Genomic DNA, 15,353 nt, shown 5'->3' on the forward strand with positions numbered 1-15,353 from the left:
CTACTTCAGCTCTATCCCCATTCGACCAATATCCAGTCCGGACCTGTTATGACAGAGGCCACATTCCTGTTCAGATTGGCAGCGATTCCATTTTAATATAGTTCAATTATCATGATTTCAGTACTTTCTACTTAGAAGCAGAAAGCATGTAAGCTTAACACTCAATAGCTTAACATTATAGCCAGAAACCCACAGTAAGGTCTAAAAAGTCTACATGCTTGATGGGGAAAGCTGAGGAGAGGCAAATGATATACACTAATTAATGGCCTCCACAGGTTTCAGAGACTGTGGTGGGAGGGGGCCCACGTGGACACGTGGACTCACCAACATCCAGAACCTCCCCACAGAAGAGCTGAAGAGAGTGGCATCATTTGACCAGACCAGGAGTAATCACTACCTAAATCAGATTCCATGCCTTAGCACTTTTTCTACAGGTGAAAACTGTTTGGAAACCTCCCTCACCACTCCCCCCGCCCCCAAAAAACACAAAACAAACCCAGCTTAACCAGGAAGCAGAACCCTGGAAGGAATGGTGAGGGGGCAAGGAGCGACATGAGGAAAAACAGACTTCTGGGAGACCTAGGGGGGCAGACCAGCTACGATGGAGACTTTGAGGAAACTGGATAAAACCAGAGGTTATACTGATAGAGGCTGTGGAGAGGTGTGTCTGGAGAGTCTGAAACAGATCAATTTCACGGAGAAATCTGTGAATGGGAAACTGAGGTTATTCAGCTGGAATTCGAGGGATCTTAAGGAAACATTTTCAACTTGGAACGAATTTGGAATCCAAAGAGAAAAGGATCAGCTTCCTCATGGAGTAGAAAAGCTACATTTATTTGTCAGGATAAGAGAACCAGCAGGAAATGAAACAGAAGAGCCACAGGGGAAAAAGCATAATCATAAAAGTAAGGTACGTTCTGTTATCCTAAAAGGCGGACTGTCTGTGGTCATTTTCAAGAAACAGCAGTAGAGCTGAGTAATTGCAACAGAGACCGTATGGCCCACAGGGCCTGAAATATTTACTCTCTGGCTCCTAAGAGAAAACCACTGGTCTATTCCCTACCTTGAAAGTGCCCTGATTCTGGGCAGGTAGCACAGTTTGCTGTATAACAGGCCCCACATGGCAAGCAGAGACCTATAAAAAAATTTCCTAGAGAAACAGAGAGCCAAAACCATTTGATATTCACAAATGACTGAACAAAAGGTATGGGAACTCCGAGGCTCCTGGGTGCAGTAACAAGTACATTCTCCCATCTGCAACTCCCCCCGAAACACAGAGACACTAACTTCTATTTCTTGGCAGACCTGGTCAGATACGGTCGACCAGCCCCACATACTGAGGACGATAGGTACTTGTCCTAGCCCATCAACATTCTCCCAACTGCCTCCTAAGAGAAGAGCAGGAAAAAGCCCCCTGCATGATGTAAAATGGGCCATCTGTCCTTTGCAGCCATTGCCACTGCTCACGTGAGGATGGTCGAGGACAGTGCCTAGTCTCCTGGTCCCAGCTCAGTTAGTTACCTTTTCTGAATGTCTCCCGTCTTTCCTCTGCTTCTCTGTTGACTCGATTCTGTACGGGTTCAACCTCAGGTTCCTGGTCTTCAAGTTCATCTTCTGTTTCATCGTCACTGTAGGGAACCACTTCGTCATTAGGTTGAGAATCCTCCTCAAATGTCGTGTCTGAGCCTCTTTTTGTACTCATTCTGCTGGCAGATTGGAACTACCTGGTTTAAAAGAAAGGGAAACCGGAGTGAATTCTGACCCAAGCCCAGTTTGGGTTGACGCATACACACATTTATATGCATTGTGGGCCTAATGAAATTGAATTTCTTACTGTGGGTTGCTAGCAGAATTTGAAAACCACTTCCCTAAATTATCTGGTTTCTGCTAACGTTAATATTCTGAGCCTTTCTTCTGACACCTTTTCTAGGCAAGCTTAGGTCCTCAAATTTTGCTAATGACTTCCTGGAGTAGTCCCTAGCCAATTTTCCTGCCACCATCCATATTTTGCATCTAGAATTTGTGTTTGTGTATATACCACTGTATGAAGTGACTCTACACAAGTGACAAGGACAACTTTAGCTATATTTATATCAGGAAAATATGCACACAAATATCTCAGGACAGACCTACAGCCTGGCGTTATTTACATAAACATCACAGTGCCACGTACTCAGTATTGTTAAAAATAGCTGCTCATATTTATTTAGCGTTGCCTGCATGCCAGGCTCTGCCTGAAATGCTTTACAGACAGCAGCTCCCTGAAACTTCCCACACCACCGTGGTAATGGTAGTATTATTGTTATTCCTACTACAGAGGAGAACAAGAAAACTCTGCAATGTTGAATAACCAGCATGATAATCATTAATATTTTGCATCAAAAACAACTGCTTTCCAAGGAGAAATTTTCTATATTCTACTATTATGTTAATTGGTTACATATTTGAATCGAGTGTGAGTAGCCTTGAGTGGGACTACTGAGCTGATTGTACGCTTTGTACCAAATCTAGCCTCTTGGACATCTAAATTTTTATAGCCATAAGTCTACATCTAGGGAATGTTCAAATAGTTATATGAGGATTTTGTCCAGCGTTATTTAAAATGCTGAAACCCAGAAGCAACCTGGATGCCCAATGATTGGCAAGTGTGTACATAAATTGTGGCTTCCTCACGTGATGGGACAGTGGACCACAATTTAGATCATGAAGAGAAGGGGTTTTAATGACATTGCAAACGTCCAGACATATTAGGTTGAAAGGTGAATTAATGATCCATATGTACAGCACAGTCCCAGATCCATATGTATTCCACACACATTTATTCATTTTCCAAAATTCCAACAATTGCCATGTATGCTTTTAAGTGAGATTATGCATGTAAAGTGCTCGAGTCAATATTTAGCCGACAGTAAGTACTCAAATGTTACTCATTGCTATTAACATTTCCCTAATTAGAAAACTGTTAGTTATAATGACAAATGGAACTGTATGGGGATTTATCCGTTGGGGCTTTTCCATGTCCAAAAATCACTTCTAAAACACACCTGCCCCTCATGGGGAGGCAAAATATTCGACTAGTATAAAATATGAGCATAGTTAAGCACAGGCATATTCAGTATAAAACCTGTTAATTGCTATTAACCCTTGTAAATGGCTATTTCTTAGGATTTCACAAGTGTTTAATCGGCCTTATTTGTGGTTTTGTAATATAGTGACTTCTATGCTAATATTTAAATTTAATACACTCTTAAGAATCCCCAGTCTCTCAAAGGCAAAACTTCCACCAGAAATCTTTCCGAACAAAAATAATAAAGTGGTTACTACTTATTGAGCACTTATTATGTGTGGAGCAGGACAACCCTATGAGGTAAATATTAATATTATCGTCCCATCTTACAGATAAGTAGACTGAGGCTCAGCTGGTGGGTGGCAGGGTCAGGACGTAATCTCTCCATTACAGGGGCATAAAAATTGTTGAAAAGTCTGAAAGTACCGTATAGAAACATTTTGATTGTAGTAAGACATACATAAGATTTACCATTGAAACCATTTTTAAGTGTACAGGTCAGTGTGGCATTAAGCACATTGCATAGAAACACTTTTAAGCGATCACTTCCTCATCATTACTGCCACGCATCTCCATGCTTATTTCCCATGTTAAGCCTGGATCCAGTCCTTCAAGGTTAAAGAGGAGACAAGCAAAAAGAAGTGGACTTGATAAACACAAGTATGTGATCCAAAGTAAGCAAGGCATTGCGTAACCAACCACCTCACCACCTGAACGTCCACTGTAGGCCAGATCTACGCAGGCCAACCTAGAAAGCACGGACAGAGAGCAAGCACCAAGCCAAGTGGGCAGCTCCCTGCTGTATGTACATATGTGTGTGTAATGTAGACACACATAGGACTAGTTTAGCTCTGTCATTTTAGGATTACTGAAGGAAAATTTAAAAGAACTCATTTCTGCAAAGCCCTAGCTGATATAAAGCAGTTTCCAGGTCTGAGCCATGATCCCGGTGAGGCCAGCACTCTAGATAATATGGGCTTGGAAACTTTGTAATGTCTCTTACCACCACTCCAGCACATTGCACACATGCGTGCATTTACTCAACCTCCGTTAAGCAAGGTGTAGGCCACTACACTAGGCCCTGGGAACAGACCACTTAGAGACTTCCGGGTTATTGAGGGATACAGATAAGTAAACTATGCAGGACAGCCATAGTCACTTCTACCCAAACACACACCTCCAAACCATTCCCTCCTCTCCATCTCCATGGCCACCACCCTAATTCAGACTACCGTCATCTTTCCTCTGAGATGCCGCACGTGCAAGCTAACTGGACTTCCTGCAATGAACCTCCATATGGCCACCAGACTCATGCCATTCTCCCGCACGTTAGTTTCCATTCCTTCCTTCTCGGTGCTCATGAAAGACAACAATTTTCAAGACAAAGACTCAAAAACAATATCCCCCATAGAGGAACGAAACTCCTCAGCCCCCTCTCCTCCACCCCCCGGACCTGCTCCTCCCTAAGGAAGGGCCCTTGATAAATACATTGGTCAGAGCCTGAAGCACTAGGTAGGAGGGGTCATGTTACTGTATCACCTGACTTTAGGGCTCAGGATATTGCGTGGGTTGTTCCCCACCTCACCATCTCCATGTGGTCAACACCCCAGGATGGGGTCTGCCGTCCGGCAGCTCCCCTCTCTGTTCTGTCCCCCAGCAGGCAATTGTCTGGCTAGTGGACTCTAGGCTTTTGTGCAGGCCTGCCTAAAAATAACCTGGGGAGGCTGGGGTAAGAGGAAGAGGGGGGAAGAGTAGGAACTAAGAGGCATCATTTGCCCCAGAGCTTAGTTTGGGGCTTTTCCAGCTTTTAATCAAGTGGTACCTCTTTTCCCATCCTGCCTTCTGTAGTATTCAGCTCTCTTGGTCATAAACCCCAGAAGACAAGAGGGGCAAATGGCAGGATTTCCAGACTTGAACCCCTAACATCCATTACTTGTCATCTTTGGATGGTTGGCTATGAAATACTGTGACGTGAATGCACACATGAAATCCTCTGAGCCCTTTGTGTGGAGGAGGCCCTGAAGGAGAGAGCAAAAGGGAACCCAGGCGAAAAGAATCAGCTTTCTGCCTTTGCAATAAAACTCTGAAGTCAGAAGGAACGAAAGCACAAACTTTGGTTGCTATCACAAGATTTCCAGATTCAAATGAAGGGAAAGTGGGGACCAAGAAAGTTGAGTTTTGCCATTGCTAGGGTATAATCTGTATGCAAACACAGCAACAGGAACTCAGAGGCTGAGAAAGGCCAAGAGTCACTGATCAATGATATCTTTGTTGTATAACTTAATTCATGTCCAGAGCGACCCAAGCTTAGACAGGAAGTAAGATTCACAATATTCATTTTTGTTATCTTTTTTTTTTTTTTTTTTTTTACAGCTTTTAAAGTCCTCAACAAGAAAGGGTATTTCTGAAATGTGTTTTTTTGCTCATTTCATTTACTTATGATTATTAAAGAAAATATAAAATCTGTAACATATCATGATATAGTAAATTTGGATATTATATTTCTGTATGTTCTATACTATGTATGTTTATATTATACGCTCGATATTATATAACCAATGACAACTCTGGCCAGCAAAATCTAAGATGCCTCCAATGAGCCCACCATCTTTTGTATAATCCCCGCCACCCCATAAGAGCGGGTTGGACATAGTGCCTTGTTTTTAACCAACAGAATACAGCACAGGTAATGGGATGTCTCGCCCACGATTAGGTTACAAGAGACTGTAACTTCCTTCTTGCCAGCCAGCTCTCCCCTCTTCCTGGCTTTGATAAAGCCGCTGCCCTACAGAGAGGCTCATATGGCAAGAAACTGAGTGAGCATCCAGCCAATAGGCAGAAAGGAACTGGGGTCTTCAGTCCCACACCCCTCAAGGAAATGAATTTTGTACACGTATGGCATGGTAACTATAGCTTACCATACAGTGTTGGACATTTGAAAGCCACTAAGAGAGTTGATCTTAAAAATTCTCATCACAAGAAAAAAACTAACTCTGTGAGGTCAATCTATATAATTGACATATGAATTTGTGTTAGTGTAAGGTGTACAGCATAATGATTTGACTTATGTATATATGATCACTATGACTAAACTTACAGTGACCATTTTGCAATATTGTACACCTTAACCTAATGCAAATTTTATGTCAATTATGGCTCAATAAAACTGGAAAAAAAAATTTTTTTTGAAAAATGAAACAACCCCATGAATTTGGAAGCAGGTCTTTCTTCAGTCCATCCTTCAGATGAGACTGTAGCTTGGGCTGACGCCTTAATTGCAGCCTTGAGAGAGACGCTGACGCAGAGGACGCAGTTAAGCTGTGCTCAGATTCCTGTTCCATAGAAACTGGGAGATACCAAATGTGTGTAGTTTTTGCTGCTAAGTTTTAAAGTAATTTGTTATGTGAGCAATAGATAATTAATACACATATCATTAATCACAAATAATAATAATAATTCTATGGTAAGGTACCTAATATGGCCACTAATGTTTCCACCTTATTCTAAAGCCAGCCCCACCTAAGAGGCGGCTCAAATCCCTGTTATCCTAGTTAGTCCAGACACACGCCGCACCCTGTTTGGAATCTGCCCAATACGCTTGAGAGTAAAATCTGACAAGCCTGATGACAGTTGTAATTAGATGGAGGATCTGATGAAGCAACAGTAGTAAAACATATCTAGGATCTAGATTAAATTTAAACTTTATACCGTTATCGAGACATAATTACTGTCCCCAGGACAAATGGGGTTATATTTTTCATTTCCTCCCAAACTGAAGCCTAGAAAACCTAGAAGCATGGGATAACTGACGTAAAACTAAGGGACCATTTTAATATCACTGTTGTGGGGACAAGTCAGCCTGGACCTTTACTTATGATAGAAAAGGCTTCTCTGGGTCCATAGCTTCATCTGTTCTGCAAAAGTCCACCCCTGTGCCCTCTGCCACACAAAAAAGCAACAAACATTTCACATTACATAACTTCGATGGCTACCAGTGAAAAAGATGCAGGGCAACTCAATACTTGGACCCTTCAGAGAAGGTATTTTTCGTGTGTGTTTTTTTTCCTGTTAAAACTTAAAGGATTTCTTGGTGATAGGTCCAACTCTGCCATGGGCCCCGCAACATCTAATAATAATGATTATTTCTCATTAATATTAGGCAGGCCCTAGCCGTTCCCTATGTTCCCTATGTATTTTTCACACACATCATCTCACACAATTGTCATGGAATTATTCTGCGATGTGTGGCCAATATCATTGCCATTTTATCGATGAGAAAACAGGTGGTTAAGGAACTCGCCCAAGGTTATTTCAGTGGTAACCCTGCGATGACGTCGTTAAGTGTAACGTCAGAAGTAGTACCGTCAGACTGGATTCAGCCCCCCTCTCTGCATAGGCAAATCGGTGCTTGGTGTGGTGCAGTGAACACACCTGGATTCAGACTGGAATTCAAGCTCTGTGGGGGTGGGGCGCATCAGAGCCTGCTCCCCAATGGCAAGTGTCAACTGCTTTCCCCTTCCACTTACCAACTTCGAGCCTCACTAGTCACAAGAAAAACCTAGGCAAAGGCAATGGAGAAACTGACCAGCAGAATAGAGCAAACCCTGCGGTCTGCAGACAGGCCTCTCTTACACCAACGAGTGATGGTAAAATTTTAACTGCTTCTCAATTTATTTCACATTAGGGAGTACGTAAGTGAATAATTATTTGTGAAGTGTTTTGAGCTGGGCAGTACGGGAGTCGCAGAGGGGAACAACAGCTCGGATGAATGGGAGGGCGCTTTCCAGGCATGAGGAATAGCTGGGACGGAGATGCGGTAGCAGGAAGTACGAGGCACACGCGCAGCTGAGAGATTTAGGGGTGCAAGAGCTCATGAAAGGCTGGCTGGAGTCACCTTCCCCAGCCCAGGAGGCCTTGACAAGGCTTTGTTACTGGGAGCAGAAGAAACCATTGAAAATGTCTGCAAGGAAAGGAATCTGATCTGCACTGCTCTTCAGGAAAATTAATCTGACAGAGGAGGGAGTGTGTGTGTGTGTGTGTGTGTGTGTGTGTGTGTGTGTGTGTGTGTGTGCGGGGGTGACCAGGAAGGTGAGAGCCAGGCAGGGAGACCATCCAGAGGTCACAGTGGACCCTAAGAATATCCCCGTCACCATTTTGTCGTCTGTAAAACCAAGCAGTTTGGTCATATTCCCTCTGCAGCCACAACCGGCAACCCTCATGGTGAGGGCAGCTGGCGTAAGAAGGAATCCAGGCTTCACGAATACAGGAATTAGGGTGGTGGCAAGCAGAAAAAAAAAAACGTGTTTAAAATTAAAACAGGGTGGGGTTGTCATTCTTTTGTCTGGAAAACTAAGGAAAGAAGTAAACAAAAGACTAGAACTGGTTCCCGAAGGATAATAATGCCAGAATTCCCCCAAACGTTTATTTTGGAGACTCACTCTCAATCCACAATTGTTTTTATAAAAAACACTGAAAGTAACCAGGAGAAAAGCATTGTTATTTTTACATTCAAGTTTCATGCTTACTTGTTAGGGACAATGGCCCCATTTTACTTCGTCAGTATTGTCTCTACGATTAGGTTTTTAAAAATTATATTCATGCTTAAATAATATAAAATCATAGAGGCTTGAAAGTGACGGCTGCCTGGAAGCAAAACCTCCAAGGTAAAATTTTAAAACATAAATCTTTCAAGTTTAATTAATTTTAATGTTTGAAAAGTCATCAACCTATTGATAGATGGCTGCATGTAACAAAGGTTACACTTTGTTAAAGGAAGATCAAAGAATCAGCATAGTTTTGCCAGAACTAAACATAAACCTTAAAATTTTCACTCTATCAAGAGACCATTTATATCCCCCATTCAGATCCAATAGGAACTGCTGGTTTGAATAAAAGGGTACAGAAGGGGCAGGTGTGAGAAGTAAATGGAAATCATAAACACACAGGGAAATGATTACTCTTACTAGCAATTCAAAGGCAAACTGATGGAAACATACGATACGTTTTATGCCCATTAATATTCAATGAGTACATTGAATGCTGGCTGTGGTAAAGCTGAATGAATGCACTCACACTCACGTCCCTGCTGCTGCTGGCACTGAAACTGGTACATTCCTTATGGCAATAGAGCAAAACTTTATGTACCAAGAACAATATAAAGATATTTATAACATGTGACCCAGTAATCTCATTTATACAAATGATCCCAGTAGAAATAATTAAATGAGTAAAATAAGTATTCAAATGAAATTTTTTATTGTCATTGTTAGCTAAAAAAGCAGGAATCAAAACCACCTGAAAGTCCTACAGGATAATGATTTTATAAATTATGATTTTAGCGTAGCAATTAAAAACAACAGCCATGGAAATAATATTAGTATTGATATTAATATTATTAATACGAAAAGGGGGGAAGACAGAAATCAGAATTGTTTCCTATTACTGCAGCGTTGTAAATAACACATATGTATACTTTAGAAAAGAAATTTTGCTCTGAAAGAAAAGATCCACTGTGTGTGTTTCTCTTTCCAAAATAATCGGCGATTGAGAACGCCTACCCTCCCCTTGTTGAAGACTACTGAACAGTTACTTATGTGCTGGGATCATTTCATTAAATCCTTACATCACACCCAAAAGGAAGGATTGTCCTCATTTTGCAGGCTCTATAGAGGTTAGGTGACTTCTCCAGGGTCATGCAGTGAGGGATCAACCAAGTCTGTTTGACCCCAAATCTCATAAGATTTGTCACAGAGCTGTTCAAAGGGGAAGAAAAGTTGTATCAGGGTATTACTTTCTTTACTGTCATGCTCACCAACACTTAATTTACTACCATCCTATCCCTGCCAATGACTACAAAACCAAAAACAGGTGCATGAAAGCTGGTTGGTTTCATCCAGAGGCTGTCTCTGAGCTCAGAGAAGAGATGATTTGCATGCCAGGGAGGGAGACATGAAACCTATTAATTTTTGTCTTTTGTATCATTGCATCTTCCCAGTACCTCAATAAACCTAAGACTCCAATTCTCTCCTAAAGATCATGAGATGCCAGGAAATCTACTCTGTGTCCATCGTTTCCTCTAAGAAGCCCTGCTGACCTACCTACACTATGTGCAGGTGGAACCCAAACCACTGACCTTCACCAAACTTACTCTGTGCCTCGTGCACTAAGGACAACAGGCCTCAAGGTCCCTGGGCAGAGGTCCAGTGACAAAGTGATTTATAAAGTTAGTGGTTCCTTATGCCAAAGGTCTGTGACTTGGATTGAACACACAAACTCCTTTATGGTACGTTTTTACATGTAAATATTCCAAATTTTGCATATAGTCATATGTAAATACGTTTCATATGCACTATGTGTGATTGGCACATCAAGTACGCTTAGGACACCTTCTTGGTACCTTTTCTAGACATTGCCATGGTTTCATGCCTTGGATTGGTCACAGAGCCTGATTTCTCATTCCATTGGAAAGTTAACACCTTTACAAATTCTGGGTCCCAGAAGTCTAAGGGGAGAAGGCCACATCTGGCGTTTAATCACTGTCTCCTCTGTGGCACTTAAAGTCAGCTTACAGGACTCAACTTAGATGACAAACTCTTCCCAGACAGCTGAATTCACACCTGAGGTTTGGGACCAAGAATACAGTGCAAACACGTGGTTAATATTTTATGTCCTTGGAAACACATCTGGCTGGAATGATCTCCAGAGTCTCCTATAGACAGTCAACAATTCTATCCGTTCTGGCTTGTAGATTTTGAACAAGTCAATAAACAGGAGTGTCTGAGTCTCTGCATAGCTGATAGGTTTAACGACCATGTTTTCCTGGAATGATGGTGTTAAGCGTTTACAAGAGAGCTGACTACATATTCTATGTATCAGGCATTGAGCTAAGGGCTTGACAGGCATTATCTTATTTGTTGAGTCAAATTATCATCCCCATTTTACAGATGGGGAAACTGACACTAAGAGACATTAAGTTCCTGGCCCCAGGATGTGTAGGTGGTAACTGGCATAAAATTCCTTGTCGAGTCTATGCTCTTAGTCACAACACTCAGTGCCTTAATTGTACCTAACATCCATATGGGGTAAGCTGGAGAAGAGATAATCCATCCACTTTATAGCTAAGGAGACAGATAACTAAGGGACATGCAGTTAAATCTGCGTTGGAGCCAGAATGGGGGGGGGGGTGCCCAGTCATCTTGAGATCCTCTGCTCTCTCTGCTCAGGACTTGACCGCTGTGGAAACTGAGGAAGGGGGAGAGGCAGGAAGTGGAGGTCACTGCTGGCAAGCATGTTTCCATCCTTGCAAGAGAATTTCTCCACTATCCCCTAGAATCTAGGTCTCTAATCGTATATGAAATGTCTTTTGCCCTCTTAGGGGGAGGCAGTGCTTAGAGCTGCCTGGTTTCCTGCCCTCTGCCCTACCCATCCCCCACACTGACTGGTCAGACGGCTTCCCAAAGGTGTCCCTTGGCAGAGCCCTTAGGGCAGTGGGACCCAGCAGTTCAGCTGCTATCTCTTTCAAATCTGACTAGGGAGTACCACAGCATTTTTATTTTAAGAATTATGGCTTGAAAAAAAATAAGATACAAAAACCCCTGCCTTAGCCCATGCTCCCAGGGAACTAAGAATGAGAGATCCTGTGTGTGATATTGGGATTTATACTTTGAAATATATATTTGGTCTTCATCCTGTTCCTGGCACCGAGCTCCTAAAATCTTTGGAATTTCCTAAGTGATGAGAGTAGTAAAGGTGATTTTTGGAGAGCAGCGAGGTAACCTAAAGATGGGGGCTGGTTGGCAGGAGAACTAACCATGTGATTGGAGGGTTGGAATATTCACTCCCACCCCCTGACCTCAGGGGAGGGGAGGGGACCAGAGATTGAGTTCAGTTGCCAATGGCAAATGATTTAATCAATCCTGCCTTTGTAATGAAGTCTCCCTGAAAACTCAAAAAGATGGGGTTCAGAAAGCTTCTGGGTTGGTGAACATGTGGGTATTCGGGGAGAGTGGCATGGAATTTCCATGCCCTTTTCCCATACCTTGCCCTGTGCATCTCTTCCATCTGGCTGTTCCTGAGTTACGTCCTTTTACAGTAAACCAATCATCTAATACGTAAAATGTTACTCTGAATTCTGTGAACCACTTTAGCAAATTAATTGAACACAAAAAGGGGCTTGTTGGAACCTCCAATCTATAGCTGGTCAGGAGCACAGGTGACAACCTGAACTTGCAGTAGGTGTTGGGGGGCGGGGAGGTTTCTAGGACTGAGCTTTTAACCTGTGGAATCTGATGCTATCTCCAGGTAGACAGTGTCAGAATTGTGTTGAATTGGGGGATACCCAGCTGGTGTTGGAGAAGAGCCTGGTGGTGTGGGAAAAGCATACACACTTTGGAATTGGGTGTAGAATCATTCATGTGACTCATCTAAATGCCCGCAGCTAGTCAAGGAAAGGCTGTTAGGCCAACAGGGACCTACAAAGGGGCGGGGGCATTGGTTGGCCCAGCTTGCAGGTAGTAAGGAAGTACAGCCCCTGTAGAGGATTCAAAAAACTAACAAAACTGACTAAAAAGATGTATAATTTGTTTTGCTTTATGATTACCATGAATGGGTAATGTCAGTGATAAAATACTCCTCCCCTTAAAAATCTCTTTGCTATAGTTATTGCTCAGTTTTAATAATACATAAGCTTCAAATAAGCACCTTAAAAAAATGACTTATCCTGTGATAAACACTGGATTCTCTGGAAGCTGACTCTGAGCACCCCTGGTTACACAGCCTACCTGTCATATGCCGGTTTGGCGGCACGTGTTGCAAAAGGTAAGTTTGTGGGGTTTGTTGATGCTCGCTTAGGCAGTCAGTGTTTCCCATCGCGTGCTATTTTATATTCCCGAGCTTATACAGCAGAGTTGAAAAAAAAACCAATTATGAAGACGAAACAGAAGAAATTAAATTTAAAACAACCGATCAGAAAACAGAACGCTTCCTTCTATTCTGTCACCCTCTGTGACCACCTGGAGTTTTAATGTGTATCCAGAAATTTAAAAGAGTGAAAGATACAGTGAGTTCTGACTTATCTCCAAAACTTCAACATGAATGCAAAAGAGAATGTCACTGCCTGGGTTTCTTTTCCAGCCATTATTCTGATTCATTACATTTCAGGATTGTTACCTGAAAATAATTTCGTCTTATAGCGGAAGGGTGTGAAAAAATCTCTGCGCTATGTGTCAAAGACTCAGGGTACACCACTGCTGGCCAGGCTCCAACTCGTGGGCTTTCGCTCTGTTCCCGGTGTCACAATGCCTGCTATGGGTGGAACTGTGTGGTTTCCCCCACCCCACCCCCCTTCATATGTTCAAATCTTAACCCTCAGGACCTCAGAATGTGACCTGATTCGGAAATAGGGTCATTGCAGACGGAATTGGTTAAGATGAGGTCCTCAGGATGAGTCCAAACTCAGTGTGATTGGTGTCCTTATGAATGTGGACATTTGGACACCGCGATAGTCATATGCACAGGGACAATGCCATGCAAAGATTGGAGCTGTGCTGCCACAAGTCAAGGAACGACCAGCAGCTGGAGAAAGGGCTGTACCTGATCCTTCCCTGGCACCTTCCAAGGGAGCATGGCCTTGATCGCTCACTTCGAGCCTCTAGAGCTGTGGGACAACACATGTCTGTCGTTTAAGCCACCTAGTTTTAAGGCATTTTATCACAGCAGTCCCAGCAAACAAATAACACCGTTTCAATGTGTAGTTTTAAAAATTTAAGTTTCTAATTCCTACCAACAGAGGGTATTACAGTCAGATACTGCTTACTTTATGTCTACAAATTCAGATTTCACCCTCGCCAGATGACTTGTGTACCTAAAAGGAAAAGCTGTGGCTAGCTTTTGTAACAAATTATATAATCAAGACATAGATGACCCCATTTTCTTTTCTCTCCCAAAGATGAAATGTGCTATTTTTTTTTTTTTTTGCCACTGAACTATGGTATAAGAGTTATTTGCAGGGCATACCCGGAAGAAACAACTAGTATTTCATGCAAATAAGGACCGGCTGCTCAAATAGAGATAACTAATTCAGGCCCATACAAACATGTACTCTGATCTGCATTTTAAGAGAACACAGAAACCCACAGAAATCTCCAACATTTATTAAAACATCCTCAAAATGTTTTGAGGTTTCAAAGTGGTGCCAATTAAGTAAGCTTTCTACGGCATCTCTTAAAAAACATGGCTCTGGGGGGGACATGCCAATTCATTCCAGACCTTTTTTTCTGCACTGACATTTTCTCCTCTCAATTAATATTTGCTTCCCTTTAAAATTTCTCAGAGTACTTTTTGGGGAGCAGTAGAACCCAGTGATGAGGGTGTGGGTTTGATTTAGCCACACCTACCCATTCCCAGCCCCCGTACACATAAGGTAATGCAGAGAGAACATTTTTTTAAAACTCTGAAGTGAAATAAAATGTAAAACAACCAACCAAAATACATTTGAGTATTATTTATTCTTCACATCCCCTCTTCTCCATAGACCCAGACATCAACCCTTACCCCCTACAAGGCCTTTCTTGAATGCAATTGGACTCTAATGACGGAAAAATTACTTCTTCAACCCTCTTGTTACCATACTATTTATAACTTTTATCATATATTACTGACTATTAATGATAATAAACTTTTTCTAATATTTAACATAACTTCATCCGGTTTGGCGGCGGAGCTCACTGTAGAACTCTCTTAGGTGAGTCAGCAAGATCCTTCTTCTATTAAAGAAACAGGGCTCACTGTTGTCCTCTGTAGGTCTGGGTGAGTTGTCCAGAAGACTCCCCTCACGCCCAATCCCTCTACCTCCTACTTCACCTCTACTCTGAAGAGCAAACTTTCAATTGTCCACCATACACCAGTGCCAGGGATACATTCCCAACAAGTAGCAAGTCTAACTGGCCTGAACTTGATATTTCAACACAATAATCCCCCTGACTTCCCAGAGCTCTTGAAACAAGAAAAGTGTAAGAATAAAGAGAAGAACATGAACAATAAATGAGGGGTTTAAATAATCCATAAATCTTCACAGCCAAGTCAGGAACAAACCAAGAGCATTTGCATAGCGCACAACCCAAGACAAAAAGCTACTTAACAGCCATTAACTACCACTGAATTGAAACTTTACCGTAGGGCGGCCAGGTAGCTCAGTTGGTTAGAGTTCGAGCTCTGAACAACAGGGTTGCTGGTTCGATTCCCGCATGGGCCAGTGAGCTGCGCCCTCCACAACTAGAATGAAGGACAA

At 42.3% G+C, this 15,353-nt stretch overlaps 1 protein-coding gene across 1 annotated transcript in view; it reads right to left on the reverse strand.

Annotated features, from left to right (window-relative positions):
• ATP8B1 (ATPase phospholipid transporting 8B1) overlaps nucleotides 1-15,353 on the reverse strand; it is a 114,456-nt gene that overhangs the window by 56,856 nt on the left and 42,247 nt on the right. Inside the window, exon 2 of the mRNA XM_074339910.2 lies at nucleotides 1,522-1,724. Within this exon, the coding sequence (XP_074196011.1) occupies nucleotides 1,522-1,702 (181 nt within the window). The 5' untranslated portion in view covers nucleotides 1,703-1,724. The remainder of the gene's footprint in view (nucleotides 1-1,521; nucleotides 1,725-15,353) is intronic.

The sequence above is a fragment of the Rhinolophus sinicus genome, chromosome 4 (genome assembly GCF_057876585.1).
Source record: "Rhinolophus sinicus isolate RSI-liver-muscle chromosome 4, RSI-T2T, whole genome shotgun sequence".
Lineage (NCBI taxonomy): Eukaryota > Metazoa > Chordata > Mammalia > Chiroptera > Rhinolophidae > Rhinolophus > Rhinolophus sinicus.